At 41.4% G+C, this 14,870-nt stretch overlaps 1 protein-coding gene across 9 annotated transcripts in view; it reads right to left on the bottom strand.

Moving 5' to 3' along the window:
• Positions 1-14,870, bottom strand: part of LIMS1 (LIM zinc finger domain containing 1) — a 147,745-nt gene that overhangs the window by 17,395 nt on the left and 115,480 nt on the right. For 5 of the 9 annotated variants that reach the window (XM_012440707.2, XM_012440711.3, XM_012440710.2 and 2 more), the window contains exon 2: positions 8,518-8,677. In XM_012440707.2, coding sequence (XP_012296130.1) covers positions 8,518-8,677 — 160 coding nt within the window. Of the gene's footprint in view, positions 1-8,517; positions 8,678-12,793; positions 12,890-12,981; positions 13,290-14,870 lie in introns of those variants that run through there. The other 4 variants (XM_064371681.1, XM_012440703.2, XM_012440704.2 and 1 more) reach the window with 4 other exon arrangements.

Here is a 14,870-nt window from a genome sequence, read left to right as displayed (position 1 = left end):
AAAGAGGTTGACTTCATAGAAATAGAGAGTAAAACAGGTTGCCAGAGGCTGGGGAGAATAGAGTGGAGGAGATGGGGAGAAGATGGTCAATGGGTACAAAGTTATCATTAGGAGGAATAAGTTCCAGTGTTCTATTGCATAGTAGGGTGACTATGGTTAATAATATTGCATTTCAAAATATTTCAAAATAGCTATTTCAAAATAGCTAGAAAAGAGGCATTTTGAATGTTCTTACTACAAAGAAAGTATAGATGGATGAGGTGATAGATACGTACTCTGATTTGATTTTTACACAATATATGCATGTATTGAAACATCACACTGTGCCCCACATGTGTAATTATTATGTCGATTAGAAACAAAAAATCAAAATGATTACCAAATAGCCTTCTGTATCTTCTGGGTCTGCATCCTTGAATTCAATCAACCAAGGATAAAAAAATATGTGGGGGAAAAACCCCAAACAATAAAAAATAGCAATAAAAATAAAAAGAATACAAATTTTAAAACACAGTATAACAACTATTTACATAGCATTTACATTTTATTAGCTATTATAAGTAATCTAGAGATGATGAAAAGTATACAGGAGGATGTGCATAGGTTATATGCACATAAGTATACCATTTTATATCAGGGACTTGAGCATTCAAAGATTTTGGTAAACTCTGAGGGTGAGGTGGGAGTAGGGTGGAGGGGGTGTCCTGGAACCAATCCTCTGTGGATACCATGAGACAACTGTGTAAAATCTCAGAAATAACTCCATTAATTTAGTTAGAAATGATCGACTTTGATTCTGTATTTAATGAAAAAGATGTATACTGCATAAAAACACAAAAAAGTAGCCCAGCAGTTAAAATATATATTTTTTAGAAGATTGAAAATATAATCATTGTATAAAATAACATAAAATTAGGATTAACTGTAATTTGGAAACATCTTTTAACAAGACAAGTAGGAGTCAAGAACACTGACCATGGATCCAGACTGCCTGAGTTCAAAATCTGGCTGAAAGACTCATTGTGTGGCCTTGGGCAAGTTGCTTAACCTCTCAGGGCCTCCCAAGAGTCAAAAAGCTATACTGCTTTGGTCTGTTTGTTCTAGCTCATGGCATACCCTCACTGTGATATTGTGAAATACATATTTGATCTTCCTCCCAGTTTCCTGGCATACAGCTCCTAAAATCCTTGGAATCTTAAAAGTGACATCTTTTTGTATGCTAATGAGGTGGCCAGTGATTGGCAGCCCCTAAGCAGATTTGGGATAGGGCTGGTTACCAGAAAGACCAAGGCAGAATTAGATGGTTGGGATTTTCAACCCCACCTTCCAGCCTCCAGGAAGGCAAAGAGGAGCTGAAAGTTAAGTTGATCACCAATGGCCAAGTGTTTAATTAACCATGCCTACATAATGAAGCCTCCATAAAAATTTAAAAGGACAGGGTTCAGAGAAGGGGTGGAAGCTCTGAGCACCTTCCCCTATACCTCACCTTATGTATCTCTTCATCTGTATCATTTGTAATATCCTTTCTTAACATTTATTTTTAGTTTTTAGTTTTTTCAAAAACAGGGTCTTGCCCTGTTGTTCAGGCTGGAGTACAGTGGCGCGATTATAGCTTACTATAGCCTCCAACTTCTGGATTCAAATAATCCTCCCACCTCAACCTCCCAAGTAGCTGGGTCCATGTGCGCCATCATGCCTGGCTAATTTTGTTATTTTTTGTAGAGACAGGATCTGACTGTTGTCCAGGCTGTTCTTGAACTCCTGGCTTCAAGAAATCCTCTCACTTGAGTCTCTCAAAGTGCTGGGATTACAGGTGTGCTCCACAATGCCTGGCTGGTAATATTGTTTATAATAAACTGGTGGAGCCAGGAATGATGGCATGTGCCTATAGTCCCAGCTACTGGGGTGGCTGAGGCAGGAAGACTGCTTGAGTCCATGAGATGGAGGCTGCAGTGAGCTGTGATCATTCCACTGCACTCCAGTCTAGATGACAGAGCTTGACCCTGTCTCAAAACAAACAAAATACTAATAATAACCCAGTAAACGTGTTTCTCTGAGCTCTGTGAGCTGCTCTAGAGAAAATTAACAGAACCAGAAGAGGGGGCTGTGGGATCCCCAACTTGCAGAGCATGTCAGTCAGAAGTGCAGGTAAAGCAATCTAGGGCTTTCAATTGGCATCAGAAGGAGAAGACAGTCCTGGGGCTGACCCCTCAATCTGTGGGAACTGAGGCTATCTCCAGGTAGACAGTGTGAGAATTGAATTGGAGGATGCCCAGCTAGTGTCCACTGCAGAACTCATTGCTTGCTTGGCATGTGGGGAAAAATTCCCACACATTTAGTCACAGAAGAACTTCTGTGTTGATTGTTGTGGTGTGCAAGCAGAGGAAAAATGGTTTGTGTTTTCTATCCACCTCATTCACAAATTCTTACCAATGCTCTTTGCTTTGCTCTCCCAGAGCTTTCCCTTAAAAAGATGAATTCTTTTGAAATTAGTCAGGGGATGAAAAAGACTAAGTTCTAAAAGGAAAGCTGTTGGCCAGGCACAGTGGTTCACGCCTGTAATCCCAGAACTTTGGGAGGCCGAGGTGGGTGAATCATGAGGTCAAGAGTTTGAGATCAGCCTCACCAACATAGTGAAACCCCATCTCCACTAAAAACACAAAAATTAGCTGGGCATGGTAGTGTGCGCCTGTAATCTTAGCTACTCAGGAGGCTAAGGCAGGAGAATCGCTTGAACCCAGGAGGTAGAGGTTGCAGTGAGCCGAGATGGTGCCACTGCACTCCAGCCTGGCCAAGACTCCATCTCAAAAAAAAAAAAAAGAACAGCTACTGTGACTACTGCCTACATCTCTAAATTCAGCATATACAGTCACGCACTGGATAACAACATTTCTGTCAACAATGGACCATATAAATTACCATGGTATAGGGTATGTTTACTGTACCTTTTCTATGTTTGGATACTTTTAGATACACAAATACTCACCATTGTGTTACAACTGCCTGCAGTATTCTGTGTAGTAACATGCTGTATAGGTTTGTAGCCTAGGAGTAATAGGCCATACCATATAGACTAGATGTGTCGTAGGCTATGACATTTAGGTTTGCTAAGTACATTCACAATGAACTCACCTAATGACACCTTTCTGAGACATTTTCCTGTGGTTAAGGGACATACATATCTGTACCTGAATACAGAACATCTAACACAGTTCCTAAAGCCAAACCAAGAAAATACATAAGGCAGGGAAAGACTAAGCCTTATGGGTTTCAGCACTCCCTAACTAGTCATTTTTGATGGGTATCCTGGAGCAATTCATGGTACTAAGATTTGAGATTTCTTTCTTTTGCAATGAGGGAGAAGTACTATTGTGAATATAAATATGTTTTCAGGCAAAGAGAAAAGGATCTAGAAACTGAGTCCTTTAAAACCAGAATAGGAGGACTTAGAAACAGATCTCCTTGCCACCATTCATCCTACAAATCCCTTGCACTCTGGGCTATGCTTCTCCAGTGTCGTAACGTGGACTACTGTTAATTCCAGGTGGAAAACTTCTTCTATAATGAGCTGCCTCTTTTCTATGGTGTGTAAAAACGATCCAACATAGTATAGCTCAACTTTTGAGCCTAAGAGAAAGGCCAGAAGTTGATCCAAAGTAAAACTCAAGGATATAAATTTTTTTAAAAATCAAAAATCATAAATTGGGAAGAATCAAACTTCTATAAATATAGCCTTTCTAGGTAACTACACATTACATCCCAGAACTAATTTAAACAAGGAATACAATAAGCCTATTAGAAATACTATGGTCCAAATTAGTAGTATTTATAAATAAAATGTCTTAAAAACTCTGGGGTTCCACCACCTGTGGAAATGGGTCGCTCTGTGTGGGAGAAGATGCCAAGAATGTCTTTGTTTTTAAGTGTTTTAAGTTTTAGAGTTCTGTAAATATTCCCTTTAGGGGGAAAAAACAGAATTATTCAGAGCTGCTTTCAAGTAAGCTCAGAACAGGAAGCTCAGGTCAAAGTCTCATTTCCAGTCAAGTGCAAAGTTGCAAATCTTCATTTGGTTCTTTATACCGGTTTGTCATAAACTGCCCTGAAGTGAGTGGACCCACAGATAAGCAGATGCACTGGTTGGAAGTGTCTTCCATTCTCAATTTCGGCCTTCCTGAATAATCAGAGGAAATGAGTGAAAAAACCTCTTTGTCGGCCGGGCGCAGTGGCTCACACCTGTAAGTCCAGCATTGGGAAGCTGAGGTGGGTGAATCACCAGGTCAGGAGTTCAAGACCAGCCTGGCCAAGATGATGAAACTTTGTCTCTACTAAAAATACAAAAATTAGCCAGGCATGGTGGCGGGCACCTGTAATCCCAGCTGCTTGGAAGGCTGAGGCAGAGAATTGCTTGAACTCAGGAAGTGGAGGTTGCAGTGAGCCGAGATCGCACCACTGCATTCCAGCCTGGGTGACTGAGTGAGACTCCCATCTCAAAAACAAAACAAACTTCCTTGTAAGACATCTTGCTACAAAATTACTCATCATAAATGGGTCTTTCCTGTTAATGCATTTTGTGATGGGAAAAAAAGGGATACATTTGCAAAACCCAAACTAAGGAGAGAGAAATGTGAGGCACCAACAAAGAACCCAGACCTAAGCATGTACTAAGTCAGGGTTAATCAGTTGCACACCAGATCCCTAGTCCTTGGTTCAGTTCATCCCACTCTGCAATACTTCCTGGACTTAAATCACTCTTGTTAACTGTTGGCTCTACTTCACTTCTAAAAGTGTTTTCTTAGAGGAAAATTAAGATATTCCTTTTACTGGAGATAATGCTGGATGTCACAAAGTTAGATTTAGAAACCACTACAGTTAATGTTAGGGCCTCTGAATTGAAAGGGTATTTCCTTGAGGAAATGACATCTAATCACTTGAGCTCAGGAGTTTGAGACCAGCCTGGGCAACATGACAAGACCCTGTCTGTCTCTGCAAAAAAAAAAAAAAAAAAAAAAAAAAAAAAATTAGTTAGCTGGCTGTGGTGGTGTGCACCTGCAGTCCAGCTACTAAGGAGGCTGAGGTGGGAGGATTGCTTGAGTCCAGGAAGTCAAGGCTGCAGTGAGCCGTGAATGTGCCACTGTACTCCATCCTGGGTAACAGGGCCAGATCCTGTCTTAAGAAAAAAAAAAAAAAAAACAGAGAGAAACTGTAGTTGAGCCAGAAATACTGGTGCTCATATATGTTCTGGTTTCAGTGGTTAGGAAACAAGGGTCTCATTCTAGACTGGCCTCTGTGGCCAGAGGGAAGACTGTCCCATTTAATTCAAAGTACAGGAAGTTCTACCATAAAGTAAATCACATTTTTAAGGGGAAGTGAGTGCACAAAACCTACCTATAAGTCTTCATAACTAGGTCTTCTAGAGAAAAGAAAAAATAGAGGCTGTGGAAATCAGGGAAAGAAGTTGTTTTGATAATGAGACAAAAGTAAGAACAAAAATAGAGAGTGGCGAAGATGCATTTGTTATTATACAAAGACTGGAGCACATCAGTCATGTGCCAAATGGAAGGTAAACCAGGTAAGTTTCCAATCTTCCTTTTGCAGAAAACAACGTATTGTTGGATATAACCGAAAATGCAGATTATTTGTTAGCAGCCTTGGATAGTTTTTTCTCTAATATCATTTAACCAAAAAGAAATTTCTTATTCTCCACGTGCAGGTTTACACATCCCTGGGCTGGTTTTAAAGATAAACAATGTAGCCAAAATAGTAATCTTCCTCAGGACCCAACAGAGCTTAAGCCCATGAATAGCCTAGTTCTGGGTATTCATCACATCTTTTGGAATAACAGCACCCAGGGAGGGTATTTATAGTCTAGTGTGAGGGGTAGGCAGGATGAGATGAGTCATACTTTATTCTTCGCTGCTCAAGGCTGTTCTGAGCCCTTCCCTCTGACTCAGCACCAGTGGCCTCGAAGCTGACAAGGCCCAAATGCAGCAGCATATGCTCACGAAGCAGTCGTGCTGCTTAATGAAGGTAGCTTAACCATCATGTTCATTCCTAAGTCGCGGGCAAAATGGAAGAAAGAAGGTGATGGAGGGTTGGAGCTCCAGGGTGCTCTCAGGGGAAACAGCAGACCAGGGAAATAAGGGAAATGTCTGAGAAAACCAGAGTCTTTTTCTCCAAGTTCTTCTCTACTGCTCCCCTGGACTAACCTATCCTAAGGCCTTTGTCGTAATTGCCCATTTCAATAAAAATATCTTATGTTTAAAAAGAACATGTAAGGGAAAGAATACTGTATTGAATATTAGGAGACCAGCTAGGTTCTAATCTCTTTCATGTCGCAAACCTGCTGTGTTATCAGACATTTCAACTTCTCTGGACCACAGGAGAGAAAAAAAAGGGAGGGATAAAGAAGGGATTCATATAGTGAGAAGATCAATGCTCCCTCCAAGCCAGATTTCCAGGATTCCCTTCAGTGCGCCTTGGGAGTCTCACCTCCTTCCTTGCCACGGTCCTGGCAGGCCTCCATGGTGCCGAGGTAGAAGTAGGAAGTAGGTCCTCAGGTCCCTTTTTCCTGAATTGAGTCATGGCTCACCACCACTACCACCAGGAAACACCCTGTCTCTTTTTGCTGCCTCTGCACCTAGGGATTTCCTTTACCTTCTCCTCACCAGTTAATCACAGTCCACCTATAGCCTCAGTAGGGGTCTCTATGCCTGATGCCTCCATTCATACCTCCGGAGCTCCTCTCCCACCCTCTTCTCTTCTGCTGTTGGACACTGACCTTTCCTGCTCCTGTCCATCCTCACAACTGTCATTTGCCCATCCCTAAATCCATCACCCTTGTCCAAAAGATTCCCACTGCCCAGGGAAGGAGTCAGGAAGAACAGAAACAACTGGAAGAAGATATATAGACCATGTTTGGAGACGTAAGGAAAGAAAAAAAAAAGAACTAGACGAAAAGAGAAAACGAAGACCTCTTTCCACCGCTAAGATTTTTGTTGTCAGGAATGCATGTTTTAGGGACAAAATAGGAGCTTAAAAAATGTGTACTAGTGAATAAAATAGCATTCCCTAACCTAAACCCTTAAAGCTGTTTCCCAGAGTGACATTATTACATACTTTAGCTCTGTATTTCATGTACCCATGATGGGGTAAACAGCTTTTCTGTGGGCTGGCCTGGGAATCCCACTCTCATGATGTTTGTTTTTATGGGAAAATGCTGCCTGAGTGGCAAACAATAGACGTACCAATGACCTTTGTAAACCACCTTTTCTTCCTCAAGCATGGTTTATATAACAGGAAAATTTAAAACTCTGCTGGCAAAAGAAGAAATCAAACAGCAGCCATCTCCAGCTATAAAATAATTCTACATACATATATTATCATATGTAGATGTGCATATATGTACAAATATGTAAGAAGTAAGGTGGTAAAAGTAAATTACCTAGTTAATCTAATACACACATATACCTCACTCTCACCTTCATTTATAGCTGGGGTCAGCATCCCTAGACTATCCCCCAAAATACATGTTTAATGTGAGAAAAAGGTTTCAGTAGGCTGGACATGGTGGTTCATGCCTGTAACTGTAGCACTTTGGGAAGCTGAGGATCACCTGAGCCCAGGAGTTTGAGACCAGCCTGGGCAACATAGGGAGACTCCATTTCTATAAAAAATAAAATTAGTCGAGCATGGTGGCATGTGCCTGTAGTCCCAACTACTCAGGAGGCTGAAGCTGGAGGATAACTTTAGGAGTTCAAGGCTGCAGTGCTATAATCATGCCACTGCACTCCAGCCTAGGCAACACAACGAGACTTTGTCTCAAACAAAACAAAACAATACAAAACAAAGAGAAAGGGGTTTCGGTAATGTTGAGAATACCAACTACACTACAAAGGAAGTGCAGAACTATACGGTAACACCTGAGATCAAGAAAAACAAGTATTTGGAAATGAACACAGACACCCAAAAGAGCTAAATGGAGACAGTATAGTTCCCTAAAATACTCATTTTCTTCTTTAGAAAATAAATGCATGGATGCTCCTGGCTCGAGGCTGGGAAGTTGTGGAGGGGGTGACGTATAGCACACGCTCTCCTTTACCTTTACAGCAGGCCTAGTGGTCCTCTGAGAAGGGGAAAATACACAGAGACAGGAATTGGTGAGGTGCTGGGGCGGGCCTGAGTGTGGGTGAAGACTTGGAAAGAATTTTGTATGTGGAGCTGAGCTGCTTAGGTCTCAAAGGCTCTGTTATAGGGGATTGTGGGTTCTGAAATAGGACAAAGAACTGAACAATACAAATGCAGGGTCTGTGAGGGTGTGCCATCCAAGCTGCTGTCCATATGGGCCATATTTATGCCACCTCTGACTTCACAGCTACCAAATACCTGGCATGCACCTGGCACTTCAATTCAGTCTTTCATCATGAAACTGAACATGATGGAGGAGGCCTCAGAAAAGAAGGGCAGGAGGCAGGAGGGCAGGGGAATGGCACCTCCCTGCTTTTGTCCAGCATAACTCACCTCATAGAAGAGTCCTTCTGGGAACTGCTGGAAGCACTGAGCGCACACGAAACACTGCTCATGGTACAGCTCTCCGTTACTGTTCACGATCTTCTCAGCGGGTGCAAAGCCACCCTTGCAGCGCTCACAAGTGGCGCTGGCCAGGGCATTGGCCATGTTGCTGTAATACACAAAGAATAGCAGGTTGCAGACTGTCATCCTCTTCTTAGATCAAAGACCAAACAACACTAAGAACCTAGCAGCAAATTCTATCTGATTGCAAAAATCCTATTTTATCTAAAAAGCTCAATTTCTTGCTTGTTCCTTACATGCTCTAAAACTAGGACTCTTCAGTCTCTTTACCCTAGCATCTGAGGCTCTCTAAGCGTGTCCCACTTTGATTCTGTTTCTAACATTTTTGGCATTCTTTTTGCTAAATAAACTATGAGTGTGTGCCTACTACGTGTTAGGCATCTGAGACAGAGATGAAAGTTATGAGCGGCCCTCAAGTAACCTGGGTTTACAGCTTAATAAGCAGCTTAATTAAAATATCCACAAGTCAACATCTCAAAACCAATTTCTTTCCCTTCTGAAAACAGAATCTAAAATGCATGTCAACTAAATGCCATGTCATATAACTTAGATATAGGTTATTCCTTTGATTAGCTTCTGTGGAAAGCAACTGCTTAAGTAGCCTTAAAACCAGCCAAGATGCCCCAGTCCTATTACCTAATTGGTAAGATGAACCTGATTGCCAATATTATAAAATATAACTTAAAATCACAGAATTTTACATAATAAAGATCATTTTATAGATAGTAAAACAGGTTCGCAGAGATGGAAGGATCAGTCCAATATCACAAAGCTAATTAGTTAAAGGAAGACACAGGACTAGAAATTCAGGTCCCCTGCTCGTAAAATCATACTGTCAACCAAAACAGATTACAGCATGAATTTCAAACACTTGAAAGGACATGATAGGGATACCACCACATTTTATACATCAGGAAAGTGACACCAGGCTGTCAAGCCACGTTTGTGGCTGGTAACGTGGGAAATTCCCCCATCAGTGGCCCCACTACACCTTAAAACACAGAAAGCATTCAATAAATAATCTCAGGCTCTCTCTAACCATTGTGCTATTTGGAAGAAAAGCAACATGGTGGCTAGGTTTAGTGGTCCATATCTGTAATCCAGGCACTTTGAAAGGCCAAGGCGGGTGGATCACTTGAGGTCAGGAGTTTGAGATCAGCATGACCAATACGGTGAAACCTCATCTCTACTAAAAATACAAAATTAGCCAGGTATGGTGGCACATGCCTGTAGTCCCAGCTATTTGGGAGGGTGAGGCAGGAGAATCCCTTGAACCTGGGAGGTGGGGGTTGCAGTGAGCCATGATTTCACAATTGCACTCCAGCTTGGGCAATAAGAATTAAACTCTGCCTCAAAAAAAAAAAAAAAAAAGGCAACATGGCTTTGACAGGCATACAATTAAATGAGGATTTCATATGAAGAACTGTTTTGTTTCTTAGAAGTCCTAGAAATGGAGAAGGTCCCCCATGCAGAGCAGTAACTGGCCAAGCGGTCCTTCGATTTTTGGCAAGTTTATTTTCACAGGCCTACTAACAGCATGAGTTCTACCTGTGTGTCTAGTTCCCTGGTGCAGCTTTTGACCTTTCAGGTATTTAATCAGTGTACTTTGTGAAGTTATTACTAACGTTCTCCCGAATTTTCACAATCAACCAGTGAGGCAGACAGGTGGACAGTCTCCATTCCATAGGCAGGGTAACTAACTGCCTTGCCCCTATTGGTTTCCAAGTTTTGCTGTTTCCTTAGCAAAAGTGGTCCCCATTACTTGCTTCACTCCCCTCCACACCTCTGGAAGACAACTTTCCTTTTGCCTTTCTCTCCCAAATGTTTCACAAAACAGTCAACCTGTTCTGTAGCCTTGCCATAAGTAACTGCACGTAGACACACCGTGTTCATCACTTCGGACAAGTCAACTTTATTTAACAGGTTTGAATGTAATTAAAATGCCACCAAAAAAAAGGAAGGAAGGGAGAAAGGGAGGTAGCTTCACTGCTCAGTTAAACCTGGCCTAAGCTTCATGTTAAAATGAATTTTTACTTTGTCATTTCAAAGTTACTGTGGGTTGGGAGAAAAAAGTCTGTAAAATCCTCGTTGTCACCCAGCTTTGCCATAAGCCAGATGATTGTGGCAGTTTTATAAAACTCTGGAGAGATTTGTGCTTCTTCCTTCTCCTGACCAAAGTACACAGGTGTTCTTGGATGGAGGAAAATGGTAAGCCCCATACCTGCCCAGTCATTCTTAGTACTGTTCTCAGGAAAAAGTATTTATACCCACTTGGAAACCAGAAGATGCTGCTCAAATATATGGCACTGCTCTTAATTCTAAACCCTCTCAAAAGATTAGACAAACCTCAACAATCTTAATGGGACTCTAAAAAGCCCCAAAAGAATATTCTAGAATGATATGGCTCATTATAACCTAATCAGTGGTTTTCAAAATGTCAGGGTCACCATGACCCTTCAGGAGGCAGAAACGTCCTCTCTTTCCCAACTACATCTCTGTGGGAGACCATATTTTCTTCATATATTTCATCTAAAATAACATACTGTAATAGGTTGAATGCAGAAACAAATATGAGAAACTTTTATTAAGATAGATATTAATAAGATTTGCAAAAATGTAACACGATGCCATCCTTTCTCTAAGCCTCTTCCATTTTGGAAAAGTTATTTCTCATGAAAACATTAATATTAACATTTACTATTATTAATATGTAATAAGCTTATTGTTTTTAAATGAATTAATAAGTATTTTAAATTGTTCCCAATTTAAATTTCCAGTTTCCCAGTATTCCCATACAGTAAATACTGTTAAATGAAAGTTCTTTGGGGACCTTAATCGTTTTTAAGAGTGTTAAGAGGCCCTCAGATTAAAATGTTTGATTACTGTCCAGTTTAAACTCACATAATATAGATTGTTTCTACTTAAGTTCAAACACTGAAGTAGAATAAGGAAATAGGTAGATACATCATAAAAAAAAGCACATAGTTATTTCTCACACCAAGAAAAATGTGCTAGTTTTAGAGATAATATACATGTATTTTTCAAGAAGTATTCCCTTTAATAACAAGCAGGGGAAAAAAGGAAACAGAACAGTCACCTTGCTGTCCCCTGAACCAGTCAGGTTTCCCTTTCCTCCTTTGCCGTTGACACTCTGGCACAATGCCTTTTTTTTTAATGTTGATTTTATATTTAATATTACAGATGATAGAAATTACTTTAAAAAACTTATTAGTGACAGTTACAGCTATCATCAGAGTAGTTATAATTAATTAGCTAAGTTTTCAGAAAAAGATTTTCATTAAAAAGTGTTGATAACAAGAAATATGTAAGTGGGGAGTATATACAGATATTTATATGTAAAAGCCTTTAGGGCAGCTTCTTCATATCAGCTCAGGCATGGCTAATGAAGATGATCTACTTCCACAAATCAACCTCACACAGCACACTTGAAATCTTGCTTTCTGTTATTTAAGTCCTAAAATGCAGCAATGTATAAATCCAAAATCATCTTGAGAATTCACCAAGCAGTTAAAATATTGGTTACTATATTATTATAATTCCCTAATTACTGTTAAGCAGAGCTCTCTGTGAGTTGAAAAGATAAGTGATATCTGCAGCACAGAGCATGAATTATGGAATCAGAGAACCGGGTCAGTTAAATTCTCATTAACTCTTACTTGACAAATTGGTGATATGTAGTAATTCTAAGCTCACAACTTTATATGAGGTAAATAATCTTGAGCTGGTCTGATAGCTACTCTGCATTTTCTTTAAAAAATGTGTTTGCTAAAACCCATTTAATAGTATCAATTAGCCTAACTTTTTAGAGTTAACAGTATGTTCTATATGTATATTGATTTGCTACTTATATAAAAAATATATATATTTATTCATTCAATTAAGAAAACCAATTAGCTTACTTCAATTTGTTGATTGCTACACATAAAAAAAATTTATATTTACCAACAATCTGTAATTTGTTTTTTCACTGTTCCAACTCATCTGCCCCTTATCTTTGGGACGTTTTGGAGTACACAATTTTTCTAATGTAATTCCTGACAATGAAAACACTAAGCCTCCCTCGTGGATGAAATGACAAAAATGCAGCTACCAAGTGATCAGGAACCTACTGAAGACGAGGCCACTGTGCTCTCACAGTGAGGGCAGCACCTCCCTCCCATCTGCATGTTGCTGGAAGTCTTACCAACAATGCAGCCTCCTGTCTCCTTAAACATGCTGTGCTGCGAGCCCCTCGGAGCCCTACCACCCGGGAAAACTCCTGCCCAAAGTCCAGTCAATAAAACTGTATGGGCCAGGTCAGGATGGCTCCTGAATAGAGAGCCAAGAATGCCAGACCTGGAAGAGAGGCACTCTGGGAGAGGAGACACTCACAATTTTGCATAAAAGTCACAGAACTCCTTGTAGACTTTCACGTCACTGTGCCTGCGCTGCAGTTTGGAAACAGCTCTCTCGTCCTCGGTCTCATTGGCCTCGTGGACACTGTTAAGGGCTGCTTGGGGGATTTCTTCGTTCTCTGGGATAACGCAGGGGCGCACTCGGCCTGAGAGTGCCATTGTGGGTGCTTGAGAGCTCTGAGCACAGGGACAAGAGCAGCAGGACACAGAGCCAGGAGAAACAATATCCAGGCCTCCCTGCTTCCCAGCCAGGGTCACTCCCACCGTTCTCACACACGTCAGCCTGGCCCGCCAGGGTCACTGCTGCTGCTTCATGTTAAGAGCTCAGCAGCACAGTACACAGTCACGTGGCAGTCAGGATTTACTGAGGCTTTCTGGAAGTTCTAAAAAACATTCCACAAAGTAGTGACAGTCTTTGTCAGAGCAGCGCTCCCAGTGGACTATGCTATAAACACTGCATCAGGAGACCGGGGCTGCCTCGTAGGCCTCCATGAGAAGGAAATATCCACACATGCCTTGCATATTTGCCACAAAACTTCATCACCAACGCTGTGCTCTTCACTCTGGAGGGCATAAGAGGCTTTTGGAGACCTTGTAAAATACCCCCTGACAAGCTCTCCATGAGGCTGAGGCTGTTGGCACACTCTGAGGAGCATCCGAACTCTGCCTGGACCCAGGCTTCCACAACCCTGGCCATGACTGCCAGCTATGCCCGATGGGTCCCTTCCCCAGGAGGCCATGAGCCCTTAAAACTGAGAGCTACGTTTGACTTCTATCACCTTTGCTACCGGTACATAGTCAGAGTCCAATCTCAGCTTCAATGAATGGGCACAAGTGGAAACAGACAAGGACCGCTGTTTAGTTAAAACTCTTCTACTGGACCCTGGCTAACCTCCAAGTTTAGGTGAGCCAATGTTTCTCAGTCTCTATCATGACTAAGAAAGCCATTACAGAGTCTCCTGTGATCGAGTTAGCTGGGAACTATGTCAGGCAAATCTGTCTCCCGTTTTATTCCTAAATAAGATAGCTACAAAGATAAAAACCTACATACCCCCACTCACCATTTGCCCACAAGAAAATTCCTTGTGGACAGAGGACAGACAGAACTCAAAGTCATCCCTCTGAAGCTCACCTGAGACAAATGCATATCTGATTGCTTCCTCTACCCTATTGTTCATGTAAAAATGGGTTCACTAAGCCAGACACAATTGTGTATTCATTGGAAGGCTGATCAAGGACTCAAAATAAAGTAACCGTTTGTCTCTTATCTACTTCTGACCTGGAAGCCCTCACTTCGAGTTGTTCTGCCTTACTGGACCAAACCAATGTACATCTTGCACATATTGATTGATGTCTCATGTCTCCCCAAAATGTGTAAAAGCAAGCTGTGCCCCAACCACCCTGGGACGGATGCATGTCGTCAGGACCTCCTGAGGCTGTGTCATGGGTGCGTCATTAACCTTGGCAAAATACACGTTCTAAATTGATTAAGACTTGCCTCAGATACTTTTTGGTTTACAGCAATGATGACAATCATGATATAGCACCAGAGACAACTAACAGGCTCTTGAGAATTTTTCTCAAGTCCCTGTCCTCCCAGGGCAGTGCTGCCCACCAAAACCAAGAGACTGTGAAAGAAAATCTATAGAACAGCCACAGGGCAAACTGAGGGACAGTCACGGAACCAGCAGCAGATAAACAAAATACAGTGGAGATGCCAAGTAACAACCACAAATAATGATATCCAAGAGTCAGTGAGTTCCTATCACATCCCTTAATCCTTCCCACAGCTTCTGAGATAGGTGTTAGTTACAAATGAAGAAACTGAGGCACAAAGAGACTGAATAACTACTAAGGAGGTGGTGG

Source organism: Aotus nancymaae, unplaced genomic scaffold (assembly GCF_030222135.1).
Source record: "Aotus nancymaae isolate 86718 unplaced genomic scaffold, 86718_ANA_hifiasm-v0.15.2.pri h1tg000155l, whole genome shotgun sequence".
NCBI lineage: Eukaryota > Metazoa > Chordata > Mammalia > Primates > Aotidae > Aotus > Aotus nancymaae.
The sequence above is the reverse complement of the archived record's forward strand: the minus strand, read 5'-3'. Positions and strand labels throughout refer to the sequence as shown.